The 26,760-nt window shown below is 31.0% G+C and overlaps 1 protein-coding gene across 1 annotated transcript in view; it reads left to right on the forward strand.

The window, feature by feature from the left end:
- LOC132740249 (inositol-trisphosphate 3-kinase A-like) overlaps positions 1–26,211 on the forward strand; it is a 34,843-nt gene extending 8,632 nt beyond the window's left edge. Inside the window, exons 2-8 of the mRNA XM_060728113.1 lie at positions 13,274–13,376; positions 16,767–16,907; positions 17,508–17,635; positions 18,100–18,249; positions 20,318–20,419; positions 22,212–22,283; positions 22,591–26,211. Of these exons, the coding sequence (XP_060584096.1) occupies positions 13,274–13,376; positions 16,767–16,907; positions 17,508–17,635; positions 18,100–18,249; positions 20,318–20,419; positions 22,212–22,283; positions 22,591–22,950 (1,056 nt within the window). The 3' untranslated portion in view covers positions 22,951–26,211. The remainder of the gene's footprint in view (positions 1–13,273; positions 13,377–16,766; positions 16,908–17,507; positions 17,636–18,099; positions 18,250–20,317; positions 20,420–22,211; positions 22,284–22,590) is intronic.
- Positions 26,212–26,760: the final 549 nt, after the last annotated feature.

The raw sequence follows: 26,760 nt of genomic DNA on the forward strand, positions 1-26,760 counted from the left end.
GTAGAAATATGAGAGAGCTCATCTAACATGCTTGATTTTAACGTTATAAAACCCATGTGTACCCTTTTTAAAGTAGGAAAAAGTTATTTGTTTCTGAGGGGTAATGTGTGTAAATAAATCAACTGCATCATAAATAAAGCTTAACATGGAGACAGATCATAAATGCACTGTTACAAGTAGGTGTAGGTGGTTCAATTACACAGGAAATGTATGCGCAATTAACATTTGTGCATTGTTATTTCTTGTTGATCGAGGAACATGTTGATAATTGTGTTTGTGGTACTTTCAATAAATGAGTCCCTCAGTGCCCGGAGTCAACGCTTTATACAAACCCTTATCGCACTATGTTATATGATACACTATTAATTGGCAATATAAGCCTTAACCACTTTTTAAATATCTTTTGTGAGGCTTTTTTTTTGTATTCCGTGTGTATAATTGAAAAATGAGTTGGCTTTTTTTTGTCAGACTTTTTATAGAAAGCAATCATGATAATATTATGTGCAAACACATCATGATTGCATTTAATTCTAAACGTAGTGATACATACTTGTATAAGTTTGACCTTTTTACTTTGTTTTAAAGGGGAAATAACTGGTGTTCAAGAGCTGCAAAACTAGTTTATTTATCATTGTTTGACATAAGTCAAACCCAAAATATATAGAAATTATACAGAGTTTCATGCTGGGACTTTAAAAAACGTCATTTTAGCTGATATAGTACATTAGATTATTTTAATATTTTGTCATTAATTTGCCCCAGTATCCCTTTAAGCATAAAAAGACAGAATAAAAAATACTAATAAGACCATAAAAATAACATATACCTTTGGTTTAAGCATCAGAAGACAGAATTGAAAATACTTATAAGGCCAAAAAAATAACACAACAGTTTCTTGATATAAAGAAAAGGCTAGAAATGGTAGGATTTTAATTGATACTTTGTTCTTAACTGCCGTGTTTTTATATTACATGACTGTATTATGTTATAAAAAGCTATGGATTTTGCACATAAATAAAGCTTTGGGATTTTGCACAAAAATTGTAGCTTTGAGATTTTGCACAAAAATTAAAGCTTTTGGATTTTACAGTATAATTTAGGGTTTGCGATTGAAAAGTGAAACCAGATTATATAGATAAATTGGCCTTGAGACAAAATCTGACCTAAAGCTACCTTTCTATGGCCAATGTCCAAGTTAAGTTAGAAATTTTGGATGATCATTCATCGCTTTAAATCTATAAGAAGAATGACAATTGTTATTAAACCTCTTGCAAAATAATATAAATAACGGCTATGAGTTAATTGTGTTCAATTTAAACAACATTAATTGTTCAAAAATAGTGGTTCTGCTTGATTGTGTTTTCAGGTGGTGTTATATATTTTCCTGTTGTTTTTTGTAAAATGCTTGAAATATTCCTGTAGAAATTTTAATTTGGTATATGTCAAAAGAACTGATTGGTATTGCTGTGAATATGACCTGTTATTGTTTGAGCCCTAATTTACAAATTTCATCTTGACCATTGGATTGTAATTAAACTCTGAAAATTAGAAAGGAAAAAATACATAATTAGCAATGGAAGGTTTAAATTGCAATAAAAAAATGAGTATCTAAATCTTTATTGTAAATTACAATGCATTGTGCAAGAAACATTCAAATTAGAGTCAGTAAAGAAGTTTAATTAAGTTATAATTACATTAAATCTCAATATTACATTGAGTACATAATGTTGTACTTTCAATAATGGTGTGAAAGAACAGTTCTTAATGTTCAATTATGCAATTGTAAGCCCATTTTAGAATTGAATTCAGAAAGTTATGATATAAGTATGCCTTAATGCAGAATTTTTGTTTGTGAAGAATGAAGTGAATTTAAGGTAAGAAATATTTTGTAAAGATCTGTTTACTCAATAAGGAGGATAGTTGAATTCTTAACAAGGTCTGTGCTGGATCTGAAAGAAAAAAAAACAATTTGGAAAAAACTTGTTAATTAATACAGATAATTGATAAAAATTGTCCTCAATTTATGCTTCTTTTTTTTTCGAAATTTTTCTCTTCATTCTGATTTGTGAAGGTGGAAAACTGAATACGAAAGAAAATTGAAGATTAATTTAATGACCAATTTTTGTTTAAATAATTTACATGAAATATAACATAATTATGGAATAATGTTATGATTTTCTTCCATCATTTTAAACATTCTTGGAATATATCGGAATTTTATATGATATATAATATTATGTTCATAGATTTTGCAATATTTTTATTAATTGATAGCATTTCAAATTCCTGTGGTGATTCAGCCATCATTTTCACAGGATCTCATATGTATGATAATATTTTTTTTTTGCAAGATGAAAATCGATCTCTTAGAAGTGTGAACATGTTGCTTTAACAGAAATATTTGTTGTGAAAAACATTAGTTGCCACATTTTGTTACTTTTTAGGGGAAATATTAGTCTTTTACCAGGTAGAAAAGTGATAGTGGAATATTGATTTACCTGTGATATCATCCTCGTAATGTCATCGTTACTGTGGTAACGTAATTTCTTATTACATTGGATACAGTGAATATTTTGTAATTTTGATATGTTTTGTGACATCATATTGGTAATGTTTAGTGATAATATTGCATTAGACGGTTAGAGAAGGAAAATCTTCCATCATTGACAAACTAACAGGTTGTTTGGGTATCCTGAGGAGGTTGTTCGTTCATGGTTTAACCCTTGGGAGGAAGGTGTTTAACATGTCCAGCCTGCCTATAAGAACCCGCCACTTTAGACGAAGGCGCTCTTTTGCAGTAGGTACATTTTTGTATATTTTTGGGGGAAAATAATTTTACGTCTATAATAAAGTGTTAAGTTTTTGTGAAAACAAATAATTGTGATGAAAAATCTCTGTTATATTAAAATATCAAGTTGAAAATATAAACAATGATAAAAAATAATCAAAATGAAATTGATGAAAATATTAAGAGTTTAAGTTATTTATGAATATTCAAATTCAGGTGAATGCAAATAGTACAGTTTGTTAATATCAGCATATTTCCTACCAGCTGTTGCAAATGGTTTAACAGCAATTTTAACATATTTTGACACATTTATATTGGTTATTTCTTTGTATTAAAAGTAAATACCTTTATATTATTTTTGACACTACAATATTTTTACTATCGGTCATCACTATTTAGAATATTATCTTAATCTGTGTAGAAATTGTGCTAATCTGAAGCCAAAGTGCTGCTGACTTGCAATATAATATAATCCAAGAATTTATAATGCACAATGATAGCTTTGCATTTAATCTTGTCAAGTACATCACAATGGCGCATTAAGTGAATAGGCAATGATATAATTGAGACAAAAATCTGGCTTTTAATTCAGATCATGAATTTTGAAAGTTATAAATATAATGTCAACATCTTTTCAACTTTTTTTGCTGTTCAGTAAGAAAATTAAAGAACACATTTTTAAATTTCATAAATAAATTTTTTTATTGCAATTTAGAAAAAAAGAAAAGAACACATTTTTTTTTCTTTTAAATGTGATAATTATTATCAATTTTTGAATTAATTAGTGCAAAATTTTACTGCTTGTCCTTATTTATTTAGATTATAGTAAAATATACTTTTGAAAATAAATAATATTAAAATAACATATTTTATTATTCAAAATTGTTTAGAAAGTCAATGACTTCTTTGGAGAAAATGGTAAAGGTGTCTGACCTTTATAAATCATCAAATGCTGTTAAAATTTATTGCTCTTAACATTATAATTTGGTTGAAAATTTTATTACAATGTAAATGCATTATTTATCATGAAAAGACATGTTAATTATATGCTTAATGTAAATATCACCATATTTTATAAACATATCATTGAATACAGCTTTGACATGGATATTAGATATTTAAATAGTTATTTATGTGTTTCCTCTATAAATGTTTTTAATGTCTTGGTATGCTTATTAAACAAGTAGAAATCAATTAAAAATAAAGTTATTTTTTTATTGGACTGAAACATTTTTGACATATAATGTTAAGCCCCTTGGTTGTTTTTCTGTCAGTTAGCAATTTCATGCTCAATCAGACTGTATCTTTTGAACCAATGGAAGGAAATTGGATCTACTTGGCATAATGAACAAAATTTTGGGCTTTCCTCGAGGCAATGTTAAAATCACACTAATAGTGATTGAAAATCTTGATTTATGTATACTACATGCCAATGTCCTTAAATTATCATATCAAAGGAAGAATACTCTGTGTTTACTGTTTATGTAAAATTTTATATAAAAGGGAGAACACTCTGTTATTAATATTGTGTATATGTGACGTATAATTATATATTTTTAGAATTGATTAGATTTACCTCATACTTAAACCATATGTATATCATAATTTTTCTTTGAATTTTCCTGAATCTTTTTTTTAGATATATGTTTATAGGAAGATGTGTAAAAATAAATTAAAGAAGCTTGACAACTTAAATAAAAAATTTGTTTTGCCACAATTTCCTGCCACTTGTTATCATAAAGATAATATTATACATGTAGATTTAATACATCTTTTGGACAAATTTCATATTGAGTATTTTCTTCAAACAAATGTACATTTGTGCATTTATTGCCCCAACCTTTGTGGTACTCTTTGTTATTTACATATTGATAAATTGGAATAAATACATTGTAACTATAGTATCATGTTGCCAATTTTCAGCAACAAATTGCATAATCAGCATAAAAGGAAGCAAACATTACATATTTTGTGATTAATTATATTATTGTTTGAATATATCGTATTTATGTAATTAAGTTGATTAGCTTTGTTAGTTAAGGGGATTCATCTGAGCAGGAAATTGCTGAGAACATGGAAGTGTTACCTGCTCTATTTGTGCCATTGAAGCACATTATAACCTCAGTAACAAAGCTAAGGAAATTTGTGGTTGAGGGGTTAGAGTCAATGACTTCTAATACAGTTACCTTTCTGGCGTGGGTTCGATCCCCGGGAGATGCTTTGGTAGTTTAGCACGGAGGAAGGTAGTCTAGTACTGATGTAACTCTCCAGGAACGATGGTTAGGAAACTACCCGCCTATATGACTGAAATACTGTTGGGAAAAGGTGTAAAATGAAACAAACAAACAAACAAAAGCTAAGGAAATTTTAAAAAAAGATTTCCATTGAAAAGTTCAAAGTACTATAAATTCTTTGATAAAGTGTAGCAGAAATTATTTGAATGTTCATCTTAATTATTGATGTGTTTTTTTCTCTTAATTTTGTATTTACCTTTGTTAAAAAAAAGTTATGTTTGCTTATTGTCATAACCTTATTTAGTTTGACCCATTTTGCAGACGGGTTTTTTTTTCCTACTAGTAACTGCCAAACCATTGGAAAAAGACCTTGCATGTCGAAAAATTATATCTGGAAGTCTTTTTGACAAGTCTTATAACTTAATGTAATAACCAGATAGGAATACAAAAGAAAAAATCTAAAAAATAATGATATTCCCAGACAGCTATCACATAATCAATGTTAAACATGTAATGTGCAGATGTTTTTTTGACAGTGATCTTTGTAAAGACTAGTCCTGATATGGCAGATTACATCATTGTCGGGAAAACAAAAAACAATAAACAGCTTATCTTGCCAAAATCAACAAATCATTGTACGTCATTGCTTATATCATTACATAATTTCCTTAATTTTTAATCTCATGTTTGACAATGACCTTTTTATGTAATTCTGAATTTCTTTCATCAACATTTACCTTAATAGGTCATTCTTTGATAAGTAATCGTTTAATTACATGGAGAGTTTGTCGCAACTAGCATGATTTGTTTTTATAAGATCATTGAGGTACAACATTGTTGCGTCAATTTTTCAAGGTATTGTTTTAAATGATATGGCTTAAATATTAACAACACTGGTATAATTAATTGTCATTTACTGTTATTTTGTGCACGAAACATGATTTATATTGACAGATGTACTGTCAGCTTTAATCAGTGGCTTTAACCACATGATCATGTTCTAGCCGTGTACTGTCAGCCATTGATCTTTGTCATTGGTATGTTCGTTACGTCAACATTTAACCACCGCTGGCTTTAATACACTGGTCCTGCACTTGTCCGTAGCTCTGATTTTGGAACTGTTTGTTGTTAGTTTATGGAATTTTAACATTGAACTGCTGAATTTCTCTTAAATAGACTTTTCCGATATCCCTAAAATTGATAATAGACTTTTCAAGCTTTTAGAACTGTCCATTATCAATTTTAGGGATATCATGATAAAAAAAATTGCCAGCCAGCAGTATAGAGGCTCAGGTCAGTCTGCATGTACAATACAAGCAGGTTGGCCTGGCTGGGATGATTTGTGCAGGTTGGTTGTCTGCAATGGTTTGTGCAGGATGACCTACATGTAGATTCAATGGTTTGTGCAGGATGACCTGGCTGCAATGGTTTGTGCAGGATGACCTGGCTCTTCCTGGCTTAAATTGCTAATACCTTTCAGTTTCAGCAGGGTAAGGGCTAAGATCGAACTACAAGAGTTTGGCCAGACTGTTGGGGGAGTTGGGGGAATGGTTATCAAAGCATTCAGAGAATAAATGCAGTACTAATCATGTAATGTATTTTTACATTACTAGCTGTTGCTTTGTTACAACCAGTACCTTACCTAATTGTGTCATACAGCCTAGTTTATTTTTGCACTACCTCCATTTTTGTCTTGACAGTCTATTTTCCCATGATCTCTTCCTCTGCACCAGACACTATAAAATATAATAGGGTTTTATTATGCCCCCGCCATATAATGGCAGGGGCATATAGTGTTACCCTGTTCCGTCATTCCGTCATTCCGTCATTACGTCCTTCCGTCCTTCCGTCATCATCAGTTTCCGTTCATTATCTTAATAACCCTTGCACATATTGAACTCAAATTTGACATATGGATATGTCATGAGAAAATACAGGTCAAGTTTGAAATTGGTCATGGTTCGATGATTTTTGGCAGAGTTATGCCCCTTTTACATTGAAAATAATATGAAATTTTCAGTTTCCGTTCATTATCTCCCAAACGGTTCAAAACATTCAATTCAAAATTGACATATGGATATGTCATGAGAAAATACAGGTCAAGTTCGAAATTGGTCATGGTTCGATGATTTTTGGCAGAGTTATGCCCCTTTTACTTTGAAAATAATATGAAATTTTCAGTTTCCGTTCATTATCTCCCAAACGGTACAACACATTCAACTCAAACTTGACATATTGATATGTCATGAGAAAATACAGGTCAAGTTCAAATTTGGTCATGGTTCGATGATTTTTGGCAGAGTTATGCCCCTTTTACTTTGAAAATAATATGAAATTTTCAGTTTCCGTTCATTAACTCCCCAATGGTACAACACATTCAACTCAAACTTAACATATGGATACGTCAAAGGAATGCGCAGGTCAAGTTCAAATTTGGTCATGGTTCAATGATTTTTGGCAGAGTGATGCCCCTTTCACTTTGAAAATAATATGAAATATTCAGTTTCCGTTCATTATCTCCCCAATCGTACAACACATTTAGCTCAAACTTGACATATCGATACGTCAAAGGAATGCGCAGGCCAAGTTCAAATTTGGTCATGGTTTGATGATTTTTGGCAGAGTTATGCCCCTTATACTTTGAAAATAATATGAAATTTTCAGTTTCCGTTTATTATCTCCCCAACAGTATTAAACATTCAACTCAAATTTGACATATTGATACGTCAAAGGAATGCGCAGGTCAATTTCAAATTTGGTCATGGTTCGATGATTTTTGGCAGAGTTATGCCCCTTTCACTTTAAAAGTAATATGAAATTTTCAGTTTCCATTTATTATCTCCCCAACAATATTGCACATTCAACTCAAATTTGACATATGGATATGTTTTTGGAATGCGCAGACCAAGTTCGAATCTGGTCATGGTTCAATGATTTTTGGCAGAGTAATGCCCCTTTCACTTTGAAAATGATATGAAATTTACAGTTTCTGTTCATTATCAACCCAACAGTGTTACATATTCAACTCAAAATTGACATATGGATATGTCAAAGGAATGCGCAGGTCAAGTTGGAATTTGGTCATGGTTTGATGATTTTTTGGCAGAGTTATGTCCCTTTCACTTTGAAAATAATATAGATACATCTTAGGAATAAGCAGTTTAAGTTTGAATTTGGTCGTGGTTCAATGATTTTAGACAAACTTATCTTTCCTGAATGTTGGAAAAATTTTGAACTTTCAGTTTCAGCACTCATACTTTTGTGGAAATGTATATAGCCATTATGTTGGCTACAAATATGCAATATGCTATTTTTAAAAGGTTAAGACTGAATAATTTCAGTGCCTTGAACATTGTATAAAAATGGTTTGTGTTAACATTGAAAAGTTTTAAGGGCTTTGAACTTAGAATGAAAAAAATAATTTGTGCAAACAAATTTGGAACTAAATATTATAACATTTGAAATTTTGGCTGCATGCGGGGGCATCCGTGGCATGATGACACATTTCTAGTTTATGATTTATTTGCCATGTTTTGCAGCTATTACAATTAAGCAAATCAACTTTTTTCATCATAATACACTTTTTTTGTTTTATTTGAGTCTTGAGGTTTCACCTTAAATATTTTTGTTACTTTTGTCTACAACAGTGTTTTCTCTTTTCTTACCCAGAAATGTATTTTCACTCATCTTTGAAGAGTATGTTAACTTTCTTTTTTGTTAGAGTTGTTTCCTCTGTTTTGGTCTATACAAGAAGATAGACAGTAGATTAATTAAGATCAATTTTGATGTATGAAAGTTGACATTTTTAGATGGCCCTGTGTCAGATTGATGACAGGAACATTCAGGTTTATGATGTGTAGGTGGTATGGTCTTTTTTACAGTTGTTTGTTGTAAGGTGAAAAAAGTTAGTATCGGTTGGAGGCCATGTGGAGGAGGAGTTGGTGACATTTTCTGTTGTTGTTAAATGGTGTTTGTATCAAAATAAACGGAACCTTTTGTTTGGAAACATGTAAAATGATATTAATTTTGTTCTTGAAAAAGAAAGTGTCATATGATTGAATGTGCTGTTGAAAAGTCGGGCATATGTTATAAACAGAAATCATTTTGAAGGTGATTATTGTATTAAAGAGCATGTGTTGAATTATAAATATTAATTTTAAGAGGAAACTTGAATAAAACAGTGATATTGACATCTTAATGTTTAAGGATACAAAATTTGTCAGTTTAACATTCTCTTTTATTCAAGGATACATTCCTGTTTTAAAATATACTAAGACAGGTGTGTTAATTCATAGATAAACAGTTGTGAAAACAATAAATATTAGATAAACTGGGGTGAAAACAATAGGTGTTTTGCTATCAGCTGATGACTTCATTTTAATAAGGATTGAATACATTATTGAGATAAAATTTATTCTGCACCACCTTTTGGAAACAGGGATTACATAGGTGATCACTAAGTAAATTGAGTCAAATTTATTTTGGTCATTTTGACTTCGTATTGGAGGAAGTGATGTCATTGTCATTTGATACAAGCATAGTTCCAGAAATGTTCTTGGCGTCAAGTCAGTGTTACTCTGTGCATGGAGAATTTATTATAATGTCTGAAAGGCATTTACATGAGGAGTACGAGGTAGGCATTTTACTTTCCTCAATAGTTTAAGGGGATCTTGTGTTTAAATTGTCTGCCTATTAAACCAAAGGTTATGGGTTTAAGCCCTTCTCTGGCCCTTCTCTCATTTCATACCAGTCACTGTTTGGTTTCCAGGAACCAGACTGGAAAGTAAATGATATATTTTTGTTTCAGAGTTTGTTTCAGAATTCAGCTTAACTAAATAATTATACTAAAATAGCGTTTTGCAAAAAGGTGTTAATAAGCTATTTAATAAGTATTTAGTACATAAGAGTCTTCATTTACTTTTATGATGATTATTGATGATTATTTGCATGATCTTGTTAATGAAATATATTATTCCTTACTTGATGCTTTATGCTTATTAATGAACCTTAATAGTCTGTTGTAACTAAAAAATGATTAGCCTTTGCTACCAGTATAGAGCTAGGCCAGCCTGCACATCCTTGCAGTCTGACTAGGCTATATACTATTGGCTGACTATCTTTAAACTTTCATCTTGATATCCCAAAAATACTTAATTGACAAGCCCATTACATAAATTCTGCTGTTTCAAGTGTAACCACCCTTACATTCACAGTGCTGAGTTTGTGAAAAGAACACAGTACATCCTGCTTAGAATTTCTAAATTTTCCCATTGACTTTGAATTTCAGTCTAAAATTTAGTAATTAGCTGTATGGCAACAATAATATCACGGCATTTGCTGATTGTTATCATTATCATATCCAATCCCTTATTCAAATGCATTATGAATCCTATAATTTTTGTGATATTATATAAGCTGAGATTCACTAGAGTATTAAGATATTTAATCCCACCTTGTTTATTTACTATTATGAAGTATTTTAATTCTAATTTAAAAATGGAAAATATAAAACCCCTCGTAGTGCATTAATCAACAACAGGTAAACAAGTGTTAAAAGAGATGATATATTTAATTCGTTCATGATTCCAGTGTAACAAAATATTTTATTACAAGGATAGACAGTGATCATATTAATCTAATACTATTGTACCAAATAACATCTCTTTCCCAGTTTATCAGTACATTGTACTCCTGTCTTTGCCATTATGAAATGTCTTTACAGCACTATATCTTTAACCCTTACTGTACTAAATACCTTAAATGGTCTTGTCCTTCTTTCATTCTGGATAAAACCATTCTTCACTTTTAGGGAAATTTTTAATATAAGTACTGACTGAATAAGGAATAGTGCTTAACCATCATCAGGTATTTGTGCCGACAGATCTTGGTCTGCACTGTTCACATGGGGGAAGAATCAGTTTGCAGGCAAAAGGCTTAAGGTAAAAGCTAAATAATATTTAAAAGTACTCAAGTTATCTTGAATATAATTTATCTGAATAAAAGAGTATTGATAAACAGTTCTTTAGAGGGCTTTGAGTACATTAAGAATAAAAGTACCTAGAAATACTTGGAAGATAATTGCGTTTAAAATTTAACATTACACCTGTTTTTGTTTTGTGGTTTGGATGAGTTTTTTTCCTGTTTATAAAATAGCAGAAATTATTCTGAACTATCCTTTTTCGATAGGAAAGATATAAAAGTATCATTGTGATTAAGAGATGATTAAATGTACAATGTTTTTTGTAAGATAGAAAAGCAAAAAAAAAGAAGATTTAGGCGGTATTTACAGGTTGATGGCCTATTCATAATGCCGTGATTCGGGTAGCTGAGTAAGCCATTGACTTAAACGTGGTGAAGTGTAACCGAATACACAACTACATTACATCATTTTATGGTTTTATAATGTAGTCATGCTAACCAGCCTTTTGTCATAATTTTATTTTAATACTTTTTTAACTAAAGTTTATGATGGTTATCAAATGTTGATTTTTATATGGTATTGCACATATCAACAATGTAAGTGAGTAATCACGAGTTAAATGGTCAGGTGTACAGTTACTGTTACGTATATAGCGTAATTACGTCACCACTAGAGAGCTGCAAAATAACAATCAAGTAATATATATATGGTTGATATTTATATCGTAAAGCTAACACTCGTGAATGATCACCACTAACTACAGCAACATTTGTTGTTTATACAGAAACTGTATCTGAAGTTACGCTTTATTTGATTTCACGTTCACATTCAATACGAGTTAAACAAGTGTATTAGTTTTTTGAAAATATAAATTTTTTTGTGTGGATTCATACTGAGTTTTGACAGCTCACACACACCATGTTGGAATTAGGGATTAGGAAATTTTTCTGTAATTTAAGGGATTTTGGAGAAATGGGCGAGGATAGAAATATGGACATGGTATGTTGGTTATATTTGTATACAATTGTTTTTGTTTTTTTGTTGTTTTTTTTTTACTCAATATTTTTCTTTCTGTAACTTTTGATTAATGGCAATGAAATAAAAATTAAATACCTTAAATGGACTTGTTCATCTTTCATTCTGGACAAAACCATTCTTCACTTTAAGGGAAATTTTTTATACAAGTACTGACTGAATAACAATTAGTGCTTTTAACCATGGTATTTGTGCCGACTGATCTTGGTTTGCACTGTTTGCATGACCAAAGTCTTTACTGTTGGTAAATCCTGATATGGAAAATTAAATGATAACAAAAAAAAAAAACAACAACAAAAAATAAGCATCAATTTTTTCTGAAGAAGATAAAATGTAGCTAAGAAAATTGTTTTGTTTTTTTTAACTGATAATACCCTATATTATTAAAATATAACCAAATAGAGGAAAAATGAAAATGATTAACAAATTGAAATTGAAATAATAATTATAAAAAAAGTAATTTGAAGAGATTTAGTATTTTTATCCTGTCATGGTTTAAATATTGAAACAATAGGTTAAATTTTGAATATATTTTATTTCAGCAATGTAAAAATTATTAAACAATTAATGGTAGTGAAAATAGTAATAAAAAAAGAAAAAAAAAGATGTGCCTGATTTTTAAGATGTTCATAAAGACCTGTATAAACTTTCAATGTAAAGTCAAAAAGTGAAATTACAAAATAATGTTATCATAAGTAACTTTAACTGCCATTTTCCTCTTTAAACAGATACCACCTTTGTTAGAAGACCACTGCCTTAAATTAATATACACTTTTTAACATATCTTACATGACTACACTATGATAACAAGCATACAAGATGTGTCTGTGATGGTAAATTTAAGGAAATAGCCATGTATTGGTATTGATCAAAGGTTGTTGTGTTGGACTTTTCTGTAAAATGTCTTTTGTGTCAACTGAACAAACTGTTCTGGACTTTTGAAACGGCTATATTTACCTGCATTGTATGTTGTATGAAAGGAAAACTCATGTTGGATTGTAAGTTTTACTACAGTAAATGGTTATAGTGTTAGACTTGATGGTGATGATGATGATGATGTTAATGGTGGTGGTGATGATGATGCTGCTTTGTTTTGTATGACTTGAGAATAATGTTCCAATGTGTTCACTGACAGGAAAAGCCCATTGTTCTATAAACTTTCAGGAAAGAGGAAATGCAATTTGCATTGAACATAAACATACATGAATGGTCTAGTGTTTTGAACAACAGGAAACTGAACAGTAAGTCATATATTGTTGCATTTTATAACAATGGAGCTATTTCTTCTAATTTCAGCAGAGTTCATGGAAGAAGATTCGTAATATAGTTCATTGGTCGCCATTCATTCAGCAGTTCAAACGTAGAAAGTATCCATGGATACAGCTTGCTGGACATCAAGGTAAGAAACCATTAAATTTAACAGTCACAAATCACATGACATGCCAGGGGAGCACATATAATATAAATACCACATTGTCAAAGTTGTTGAACATTCTGACAGATTTGGGCTGCTCTGATTGGCCAACTTGAGAGCCAATAAGTTAAAGATTGACCAGTTGACACAAATTGACCTGATATGGAAATTTCTGTCCCGCAATGTAGTTTTTTGGAAGGTTTAAATTGAGAACTAAAAAGTTGGGAATCCAGTTATTCTGTAGGTAGAAGGACATAAATGATGGCATGTCTGGGGTCAATACTCTCAGTGCCTGAAAGGGCAGATGGACCCTCGTTAAGCCTCACATACATTCTCTAGATTGTGTTCTGGGTAATAAATGTTCATTGACCTGAGAAATATATATTATTATATGAGAGATTGTGTTCTGGGTAATAAATGTTCATTGACCTGAGAAATATATTATATGAGAATTGACCTAGTGGCTTACATGAGTAAAAAGTTGACTAGGTTTGTCACACCCAGAACTGTTGTGATGGAATAACTGAGAATGACAGGAATAAAGATGTCATTTTACTTGATTAACCTGAAAACTTATGTAGCTGGAATATAATGGTAGTGACATTTCTATTTATAGTAACAATAATATGTAGCACATGTGATACCAAACCGTGAGTCAGTTAAGCTACAGCAGTCCTTTATAGTCGGGTAAAACTTACCCCAAGTATGACCATAGTCTTTACTGTTGGTTATTCAGTTCTTCTATTTTATTATAAAATGTATCATTATTGTAACAATGAACTGTTCAAGGTGACTAGTGGGGCAAAGGTTGTTTAAATTTAGGAATGAAGTTATGTTTTATTGAAAGCAAAATATGGAGTCAAAAGAAGCTGACACCAGGAACATGCATGTAGTTGTTAATTTTTAGCAGTCAGGAAGTTTTGCTTTTGATTGGTTACAAAAAAGCAATCATAACAAAGACATCACAAATATCATTCCTATATTCCCCAAATTTTAAATTAACGAAGCAAGAAGTTAAATTTATCATAAAATTAAAGGTAATTTATAGTGATAATTTTCAAAGATAAAATGTATGTTCAGTGTTTTATGAAACGTGAAAAGGAAGAAAAGTGTAATAATAAGATCAGGCAGATAAATAATCATGGCCCAACCTGTTATATAAACATAATTATCTATGTTATGAAGGGTTATTATTTTGTATAAAAGTACAAATTCAGGGTGTAACTTTTTGATAATTGACTTGACTTTGCCACGGGTACAGTTTATTTAGATTGAATCAGAATGTCTCTAGTGAAGAGCCTGGCCGTAGTCCCCACCGTCAATAGGTTTAATATGACGGTCAACTCTTTCTGCTTTCACTTGAAACTCTATTTGGCTACTTTTCATTATGCAATATGAAATCATAATCTTCAGGTACAACAGTAATCTTTGTGTCGGGTTATATCAGATTACACTTTTAATTCTGACTAACATTTCCTACTTAAAGTTCACGGAGTACTTTTATAGTAACTTAACCAACATTTTTTTATGAATGAGAAATTACACAGGCTATAAATTATTGAGGGGAAAAAAAACAATTTAGAGGAGCAGCAACGAATACTTAGTTTCAAGTACAAGCGGAAAATCGCCTTTGTTATTTATTTCCTTTACCCTCTCGATAATATTGTGCATAAATAGGTTTTTAATGCAGATTTACTGCTTCAAAAAGCCACCGATTCCCTTCATTATCTTTTGATAAAACTGGTAACGTCACTAGGTGAACCACAATTTCTGTTTCTGTACAAACATTTTCATTTTAGTTTAATGATCAACCTGTTGTACAAATTACCTTTTTTATGTGTTTGTTTAATTCTATTTATAGCTTATTCTGGTATTTTTATAATGTGTAAATTACGAGAATGAATTACTCAACTATAGTCGATCATTATAAAGAATTAGTAAACTTCCCTTTTATTTTTAAAACAAAAACTATTTATAGATTTTGATTGATAATTCTACATTGTTTTCAATTTTGAATGATAAAAGTCACGATCTTTGCTGAAGGGACTAATTTATTGTGTCACAATATCACGATTCGGTAACTGAAATATACTAACTTTTTATATAAATTCTCGTATATGAAAATAAATGGTTTGTTATTAAAATGATGAATACTAATTTAATGTTATCTGCATGTTTAATCTGAATTTAGGGAATTTATGCGTGACTATCGTGCTGTTGTAATTTCACATTTGAGTGTTTTTTGACAAAAAAACTTAAAATTATTCTTTTCAAACTTATTACCCATAAAAGGTGGGTTATCTATCAAGGAGTGAGAGACAAGATTTGTGGTATAAAAAGATAAGATGGTAAACTTTTATCAGCATGAGTATGAATAACAAAAAGTTTGTTTTATTTGTCACTTGACTGAATCACAATTCATTCATAATGTTGTGAATCCAGGGTGTATGCATGGATGGCAGAATATAGGTTTAATGACCTGCGTGATAAGTTTTTGATTGAATTTTACTAACTGACGTGTCAAATGAAAAAAATAATTAGTTAAATTGCTTCATTTTTGTTACGCCCAAAATTGTTATTTTATCAATTTCCAAATTTTGAAGAAGAAAAAAAATAAAATTAATATCTGTGTTCTTTTGATATAATATAGGTTGAGGCTGGGTTCTTTTGGGTTAAAGTAATGCTTTATGGTTTAAAGTAACAGTTTAGTATATTTATCTTCATATGAACATTTAAAGTGTAATTTGGTAAAGACTTATATGTAAATATCTGATATGGAGATGTCAGTACAATACACAAATTTACACGTGTTTGACAATGTTCACTAATTGTTCAACAAAGTTTCTAATAAAGGACTTTGGAAAAAAATGTACCAACCACAGGATGTTACAAGTTTATATGTTACCTCTTGCTATGTGTGGGCTAAAGTGTGTTTTTATGATTCCGATGAAAAATAATTATTGTTGTGAATCAAATTGTCAAGAAAAACCTTGCCTCGACTTGGATCAGTACACATAAATACATGTACAAGATTTGTTAGGCTGAAGGTCTCCAAACTTAGCTTAATTCCTGCCAACATTACGTAAATAAGTACATGTAATTAAGATGAAGACAGAAAAAATTCAGTTAGAAACAAACTAGGGTACAATAATTATATATAAGTATTATTTCGATTTCAAATTTAAAATAAGGTATACATGTGAATTAGTATGTAGGTAGAAACATTTTTTTTCTACAATATTCAAACTGAAATCTTATTGAACTTGGTTGATTTCTTTCATTTTCATTTCTTCATGTTCACATTCTGCCTGTTTTATAGGTATAAAAATAATACAAAAAATCAAATATCTAAAAAGGCATTTTCATTATTTTCAGGAAATTTCCAAGCGGGAGATCCTGGAGCTATATTGAAGAAGTTTGACAAGAAGGAGCATCGTTCATTTAATATATTGATGAAAGATGTACTTGGACCTTATGTACCGGAATATAGAGGAGAAGTAGAGAAAGATGGAGAATGTATCCTTTTTAACAACATCAAACATATTTCAAGCATGTCTTTAGGTGTTCGTACCAGTCTTGGAATATCCCTGAAAATGATATTGATTATCTCTTGATAAATTCTTAATGAATTAAATGTAGCCTTGAAAAATAAAAAAAGGTTCTTAGATTTGTTCAAATTATGTTGAATTTTAGTTTTTATGAGTCCGTAATGAACAGACTTAATTCTGGTCAATTTTGTATAAATCATGTAGAATGTAAAGTTTATTCTGTAAAGGAATAGAATATTTCAAGCAGAAGCCCTAAGAATAAAAAGAAATAGTAAAACAGAAAAAAATAATAATAGTAAGACAGGAAAAAAAGAAATAGTAAAACAGCAAAAGCATATTTAAAGTTGTATAAGCAATGTAATCTGTCTTGCCATCAGTTACAATTTTGTATTGAGAAAAAATAATTTTTGTAAAAAAAAAACTCAGACAACTTTTGTGGATAACAATAAATATGTTATTGAATATTTTACTGGAAAGCAGTTAAGCCAAAATATATTGTATGTATTTTGGAGAACAAATAAAAAGGCATGAAACTTTATGAAAAATTTGACCTTGACCAAATGAATAGGTTATGTACAGCAACAAGATTTACTGTGTGAGTTTGAGGCACCATGTGTGATGGACATCAAAATGGGTTGTCGGACATACCTGGAGGAAGAATTATCTAAAGCAAGAGAAAAACCAACTCTGAGAAAGGTATTAACTTCTATGTATTTTTAATTCCTTTAAATGGGATTAGGAAAAAAAACTAAGTAAGGCTGTAGGTCTATGGTCATTTTTCCATTTCTGTCTTGGGCTATCTAGATTCGGGAAAGTTGATCAGACTGGGCTCATCATATTGTGTTTTTTGTGACAAAGTCCTGATGCGATCATTGAGAAAAGTATACTAAAATAAGAAACAACCTCCTGTTTTATCTACCAGAAATTTAACGTCTTTGTAACACATTTAGCAAGACTATGTTCAGTGCAGTGTAACTATTTTTAGCAAGGCTTTGTTCTGTGTTACTATTTTTAGCAAGTTCTATGTATTTATTTTCATAAAGTTCTGTGTTACTATTTTTAGCAAGTTCTATGTATTTATTTTCATAAAGTTCTGTGTTACTATTTTTAGCAAGTTCTATGTAACTATTTTTCATAAAGTTCTGTGTTACCATTTTAAGGACATGTATCAGAAGATGGTAGATGTTGACCCGACTGCACCAACAGCAGAAGAACATAATCAGAAAGGCATTACAAAACCTCGATACATGCAGTGGCGAGATGATATGAGCTCCACTACTGAATTAGGCTTCAGAATCGAGGGCATAAGGGTAAGTTAATAGATGCTCCGGCACGTCATTTGCGTGGTCAGTAAAAGTGATGCATTGCTGTTAAATATTGTATTCCTTTGTGACAAATGATTATAGTTATAAATAAACTTGATAAAAAACCAAATAGTTTAAAAAAACAACAACAGAAAAAAAGCCATGCTATAATGTTCTGAAAAGTTAAATACATGTAGATGAAAATATTATTATAATACTTTAAAGCCAAATATAATTTTCCATGCTGATAGTATTTATGGTAAAACCTGCTTTCACAGTCTTGTTTAAAAACTAATAAAAGTTTACATTCACACAAAAAACATGCAAAACAATGACACATTAGAACATATTTAGCAAAGACACTGCTCTCATTTACAAATTAAATCAATTTAAGTCAAGTAGTTCCCAGCTGATACAGAATTTTCAGAGATGCATGAAAAATAAAGTAATTATCCCCCGCCGATGGAATCGGGAGGGGGATATAGTTTTGGCGTTGTCCGTCCGTCCATCCGTCCGTCCGAATTTCGTTTCCGGAGTAGTTCTCTGCAACTACTGGCTGGAATTCAACGAAACTTTATGGGAATCATCAATATCAAGAGGAGATGCGCATCTGACCGTCCGTCCGTCCGTTCGTCCATCCGTCCGTCCATCCGAATTTCGTTTCCGGAGTAGTTCTCTGCAACTACTGGCTGGAATTCAACGAAACTTTATGGGAATCATCAATATCAAGAGGAGGTGCGCATATCGTCAGCTTGTTTTGGTCAGACCCTTTAACTCAGAGTTATGGCCCTTGATAAGTTATGTAGAATGCATATAGAGTAAAATTTTGTTTCCGGAGTAGTTCTCTGCAACTACTGGCTGAAATTCAACGAAACTTTATGGGAATCATCAATATCAAGAGGAGATGCGCATATCGTCGGCTTGTTCCGCTCAGACCCTTGAACACAGAGTTATGGCCCTTGATTAGTTATGTGGTATGCATATAGAGTAAAAATCGTTTCCGCACTACTTCTCTGCAACTACTGGCTGGAATTAAATAAAACTTTATGGGAACCTTCAATACCAAGAGGAGATGCGCATATCGTCGGCTTGTTCCGGTCAGACACTTTAACTCAGAGTTATGGCCCTTAATTAGATATGCAATATGCATATGGAGTAGAAATCGTTTCCTCGCTAATTCTCTGCAACTACTGGCTGGAATTCAATGAAACTTTATGGGAATCTTCAATACCAAGAGGAGATGTGCATATCGTTGCCTTGTTCCGGTCAGACACTTAAACTCAGAGTTATGGCCCTTGATTAGTTATGCAGTATGCATATAGAGAAAAAATCGTTTCCGCGCTACTTCTCTGCAACTAATGGCTGGAATTCAACGAAACTTTATGGGAATCTTCAATACCTAGAGGAGATGCGCATATCGTCGCCTTGTTCTGGTCAGACACTTAAACTCAGAGTTATGGCCCTTGATTAGTTATGCAGTATGCATATAGAGCAAAAATCATTACCGTGCTACTTCTCTGCAACTACTGGCTGGAATTCAATGAAACTTTATGGGAACCTTCAATACCAAGAGAAGATGTGCATATCATTGCCTTGTTGGGGTCAGACACTTTAACTCAGAGTTATTGCCCTTGATCAGTTATGCAGTATCCATATAGAAAAATATTTGTTTCCTCGCTACTTCTCTACAACTACTGGCTGGAATTCAATGAAACTTTATGGGATTCTAAGAGGAGATGTGCATATAGTCGCCTTGTTATAACTCAGATTTATGGCCCTTGATTAGTTATGTAGTATGCATACATCTCATTGGCATTTCCAGATATTACTATTTAACACAAAGTTATGGCTCTGTTATTGCCCTGAATATTTATCAAGTTCAAAGAATATTACTGTTTATGCCTATGATGATTAATATATAAATAAAGCCTTATGTCTTCAGTTGTTGTGTTAATAATAACCAGTACTCGGCGGGGGATATAAATTCAACGAATTTGCTTGTTTTCAATGCATTTGAAATTAGTTGGATAAATAAAAACATTTAGTTAGCATATTATTTTGTTTCATATTTCAGAAAAGTGATGGTGCACAGGTGAAGAATTTTAAAACAACGAAAGATAAGACCAGTGTTAAACAGTGCCTTAAACAATTTGTAGAGGAAAATCCAACCATTATTGTAAGTCTATGATTATTGAAAATTTACCTACCAATTATCTAATATCAGCATGAATGTGTCTCAAAAATAAGCATATTTATGCCATAAAAAGATTTAATAAAAGCATCCTTTTGACCAGGATGTACAAAAAATCTAAGTCGTCTAACTGCTTTCCAAATCATTGCTAAAGATATACGGTATCTTACAGGAGTTTTCATTTCATATAGTTTTAAATTAAACAAGTCTTTGAAAGTACAGACTTGTAACAAGTCTTTGAAAGTACAGACTTGCTTTATTGCGTTTCTTGGACAAATTGAATGAAAGTTTATATTAAATAACAACAAAATTTAATGTAAGATACTTGTTATCAAATGACAGAATAATGACAAAAAAATCATAAGAAAGGCAAAAATCACCTTTCGATGTGACATGTTTAATTAATATTACATTGAGTTGATCACGTCTTGACATTTTATATTTAACAGTTAAAATGTAAATATAAAGAAAATGCATAATGCTTGATTGACATCGAAAACAAGTGAAATCATGTGCTGAATGTAAATTTATGAAGATTTTCAAATGTATTTAAGCTATTTGCTTGGAAGAATAATTTAATATTGTAACTGTGGCTTGTGGTTTAGTGTCTAGCTATAGGTTTCCAACAATGATTCAAGTGTTGTTTAAGACGCAAATAAAACTGATTACAGAATGATTAAAATTAGCTTTTACTTACCATCAGGCTCATACAAAAACAAATGAGCCGCGTCACGACAAAACCAACATAATGGGTTTGCGACCAGCATGGATCCAGACCAGCCTGCCCATCCACGCAGTCTGATCAGAATCCATGCTGTTTGCTTACAAAGTCTATAACAAGTAGAGAAACTGATAGCGAACAGCATGGATCCTGATCAGACTGCGGGGATGCGCAGGCTGGTCTGGATCCATGCTGGTCGCAAACCCATTATGTTGGTTTTGTTGTGACGCAGCTCAAACATGTTTGTAAGGAATAGATTAATGTTGTATCAGCACATTCTTGTAAAGAAATTTCTGTATGAATTAATATTATTGGTCTATAATGGTAATCATATGAAAATGGAAACTTATGTTTTATGTATAAGATATCGCATGTGTTTGAGGTAAAAAGGTGATCACAAATCATGTTGCAGTACATTGTTTACATTCTCCATTGATTGATTTATAAATGCATGGAATTTAGAAATGATTGAAACATTTGTAGGGCTTACAGTAATATCATAGACCTGTGCCACCAATATAGTGGACGCCAGTATGCACATCTGTGCAGTCTGACCAGGCTCTATACTGTTGGATTCTCTATTAATAGTGTTTTGATATTGAAATCCTTTGAGCTACATTGTACTAATAAACTGTTACAGTACCAAAATCTAAGCAGGGCAAGTTGGTACAACAGGTTAAGTACAATAAGGGTTAATTAATACAAGGGAATAAGAATTATTTATATAACCAGCTGATATAATATTTTGAAAATCTGCTTTTTAGCTTTTAAATAGGGGTCAATGCTTGATGCTACTTCCAAGGCAAGAACATATGTGTTATTACTAAAAAGTTAGAATTGTATTTTTATATTAGTACATTGTAATTATTCCAACAAGTAAGAAAATGTTGGATAAAAATATGAAAATGGTTATGAATCATGCAAAATAGTGATTTAAAGTAAGGTTTTCTGACTTATTGTATGTGAGAATGGACAAGAGTTTTTTATGCTTATATAAGATGATGTCTATATTTTGTGTTATTTTCACTAGTGTTCATGTTATATATTCTCTTCCAGAATAAGTACCTGAAAAGATTAAAAGCTATTAAAGCAACCCAAGAAGTATCACCGTTCTTCAATTCTCATGAGGTAAGCACCATTTCTAGTTAGTAGCACTGTAGAATTATATAGAAAATTTAAAGCTGATCTTGTCAAATTAAAGGCAGGGCCGATCTCATTAAAATTAGTCCTTTGTTTTCACTCTGATACTTAACAATACCTAGGAAGGTAGGGTATGATCTTAATGAGTGTGTAGCAGGATATGCTCAATATATAAATGTAACATGGTAAATGTTAAAATTTAATTATTTTAATTCTTAAATATATGTGTTTTGGTTAATTAATAAAATAATAATACATAAAAATAAATCAAGATGTATTTGTTTTTTGTTTGCAGATAATTGGCAGCTCTTTGTTATTTGTTCATGATAGAACTGGACAAGCCAAAATATGGATGATAGACTTTGGTAAGACGGTTCCCCTTCCAGAATCAGTGAAAGTTACCCATAAAGACCGCTGGATAGAGGGGAACCACGAAGATGGCTACTTGATTGGAATTGAAAGTCTCATTGTTATTTTTGAAGAACTAAATTCTGAGTTTAGAGGCTCCAGTTCAGATACAGAACTTGTTGTGGAAACAGAAAACACAAAAAGTGACAATATAACAGTTGTAGCAGAAACTAGACATACCTCAGTAGGAAGTAATGATATCCAACTTGATTCATCCAAAAGTGAAAAGAATGAATCAATAGTGTAGCTCAGTTTATATCAAATGAGGTGCTTGATTAATTTCTGAGTCATATTTATGTCGGAAGTATTATTTTTGTCAAGTTTTTTTTATGTATTAATATGTTTGTGTTACTTTTTTCATTTCAATGTTAAGAAACTACATTTTCTTTGTGTCAATATTATAGAAGAAAAAAAATTTGCATTTTGAGTTGTTTCCCTTTGAAACATAAAAAAGAATGTTTTTTTAGGTTGATAAGAGTATCTTCCCTTACTGTCTGAAGCAAGTGAACTGAATCTTCCTATGAATAGATATTTGATATGAAAGCTTTATCCATTGAATATGCATCAAATATGGGTAGATCTGTACAGATAGTCTAACATTAACTTAATGTCACTCACTTATTGATTGAAATCTAGCTTTAGATGAAGTTTTTATGAATTTTGATCATGTGACTTGTTGATCTGATTACTACTAGTTTATTAAAAGTATTTTTTTTGTCCTTTTTCCTTTTTCATAAGCAATCTGCTCCACTTGGTCTGACAAGTGCAATTAAAAGATTTTCATTTCATTTGTGTGTACATATATAAATGTCTTCATCCTATGAGTTAAAACTTAACTTATGACAATTTGTTTAGCTGATAATCATGCAGTTCAAGATTTATAGTTGAATTTAACAATGACCTTTTTAAATAACGGATAGTTTTAGTTGACCAGTGTGTAATTTTTGCACAACACCCTAGGATGATTTAGAGACTTGTATCATAGCTTCTTACAGTTAAATTTATATTGAATATATTCATGAATATTCAGGTTATATCTAATTTTATATTCTAGTGACCTTTATTACCAAAGGTCATTTTGAACTATACCTATAGTTTTCAAAGTTTCTGTACAAATAATGGCAGGCATTGTTATACCACAATTCCTTCTCAGAATGAGAGTGACACAAAATATTTTCAGTGCTTTTGGGGTAAATAAAGGGATTTACGACAAACAGGCAAGCACGTTATTAGATTGTGTCGAAGAAAATGGCATTATTTTGTTCTTTCTTTAGGACCTTGTCGATGAATCTGGTGTTTATGTAAATTTCTATCTCGAGGAATATTTGTCTCACTTTTGGACAGAAAGTAGGACAGGTAAGAACATTAGGCCATCCCATGTCTGTGTATTGAATTATGTTAACATATTTGTGTATAAGATTATAGTGTTAACATACTTTAATACACACTGTTATGGAAACGTATGTGTTTTTTCTGTTGTCATTTTATAATGTACATGTGCTAACAGTTTTATTGTGACATGTTTTGGTAACTTACATGTGTACAGTTTTTATCATTTTGTGTATTTTGGTCATTTCATGCTGGCATATTTGTGTGTTTAAAGTACTATCAAATTTGGCGTACATATGTGTAAATTTATTATCAAAATTTGTCTTTTTCCAGACAATATATATGTGCAATTGACACTGTATATGAAAATACACAAATATGTACCATTAATGATTAACTTGTACTTGTATATAAGTTTTCAAATACTGGGGGTAAAAAAACCCAAATAATTCCAAACTGTTCGTTTGACAAATCATGGTATCATCCCTACATGGTGCTGTTTATTGACATACACTGTTTATTGCAACATTTTTATTTACCGGAAGATCATATTTCCATGAATAAATATATTTATATATATATGTACATGTAGCTCTGAGTATGACAACTATTTAAATATATATGTTTTATGTAAAACAATTTGATATACTGTTTTTCTTAAGGAGACGCAAAAATGGAAAAGTTTTAAAATTTTGCTTCTCGTATAGATTCTATATAAGTTTTTTTTGTGAAGAAGTATACATTTTTTTTATAGAAACTAAATAGTACTGATTTATTTTTTTATTGCATTTCAATAGTTTCATGTTTTATGTAACAAATTCATTTTTTTCCCATTTATTTGTATTTTGAATTTATTATTATTTTTGACTTGACCTTCAGTTGTGTTGTGACTGTACTAATTCTGAATTCTCTTCCTCTCACATATTTAATGCAATAAAACATCCCAAAATAAACTGGCAATTGAAAATTTTAAAAGGAGATTAAGTTAGGCTAGTAACTTTAGGCTCAGTTGTTCACAATTTTGTTTTGAGTTTTGGCAATATTTAATGCAGCTTGATTACAGAAAGAAATGAAAATATTTAAACATTTACAAATTTTTTACTTGGTATATTAGCTTATTTAGTATCTCTGCCTCTTATAACCCTTATCCTGTCTAATGAACTCATCCTTACTTGAATTTGGAACTATCCATTACAAGTGCAAGGGATTTAGATATTTAGTATCAAAACTTAGTTATATAGAGTGTGATGAGACAGCACAGGCTTTCAGATTGGCCTGGCTTTATACTGGTGGTATAAGATCTGTAATTTTTGCTACTGACCATAATTATATAACTGCTTTAACCCTTAAACCTGCTATTGGCAACTGATTCTGCCCATACAATCAGTGCCTACCATGATCTGGAGACACAACAATACTGTCTGATCATGGTTTGCACTGTTTGCTGTTCATTCAGTACAAATTTCGAAATTTTCCCTAAAAAATGATAATGGTTTGGTCCAGATTTAAAGATGGACAAGTCCATATAAGATGTTTAGGGTGATAAGGGTTAAGATGAGCAAATCTTGCATTTAAGTATTTTTCATCTCCAGAGTTCATTTTATCATTGTGTAATATAGTTTAGGACTAGTTTCAAAAGAAAACATTCACTTTTTTTGTCATTTTAAAAATTAATGTCACACTTTTGAAACTATTTGTTCTTGGGACCATATTTCGACATGCCCGTACTAATAAAGGTTTTTTTTCGAGTCAGAGGCCACTCTGGATACCATTTTGCCTTCAGAAAGTATTGAAATCATTCCAGTAAGACAGATTTAGATACATATATATTTACAGAACAAACTGCTGCTTATCAAATTCCAAATACTGTTTATATCTCAATCAGCATTTCTTATAAATATTCCATTTTTTTATGTCATAAATATGTCTTTTTTTGTACTGATAAGTGTATGGCTTTGTTTATAACCTTTTGAACTTTGACCTTTTACAAGGTTGAATTATTTCTGTAACCTTTGACCTTTTACAAGGTAATAGTATCTCTGTATGTTTTATGCTGAATAATCATCTTTGTTATACCTTTATTGCATTTTCTTGTAAATGTTACTTATAAATTTGATTGCTATTTTATTGTTAATATATCAAAAATTACCAAAAAATAAATTTTTGATTACTATGAAAAGCCCTTTGTTTTTGTTTAAAAATAAAAATTGGAAATTTGTTTCTAAAACACAGTGTTACTCTGCTAGCCAGTCCAAATGTGGATACCATACATCATTGAGTGACATAAACATCATTCAAGTGGTACAATTCCAGTGATGGAGGAAGACTGGAGTGTTGTGTTACACATCATAGATTGAAAGTTTGAAATCAGTCTTACAACCAAAACTGAAGACAATTTTGCATTTCAAAGAAAATGTTAGAACTTACATCTCCTATGTTGTAACTCCTTCAATTAATGAATTACAATGCAGATGAACTTTTACACATTGCGGATTAAAGCACGCCATTGTATTTCCTAATTTTTCTCAGGATGTTGAATTTAATTAGTCTTTGACTCAAGACAAAAATGTTTATTGAAATGGTCTAAGCTCAATCCTAAAGTTGGACTTGCATTAATAATGGGGTTCTCTAATAATGCAGCCCAGGTGTGTCTCAGTGTATTATTTCAGGCACAATTTTTCAACATTTACAGTATTACTGGTTTTTATTTGCGTATGGAAATGATTGC

This window comes from Ruditapes philippinarum, unplaced genomic scaffold (genome assembly GCF_026571515.1).
Source record: "Ruditapes philippinarum isolate M1 unplaced genomic scaffold, ASM2657151v2 ctg3114_1_1_1_1, whole genome shotgun sequence".
Lineage (NCBI taxonomy): Eukaryota > Metazoa > Mollusca > Bivalvia > Venerida > Veneridae > Ruditapes > Ruditapes philippinarum.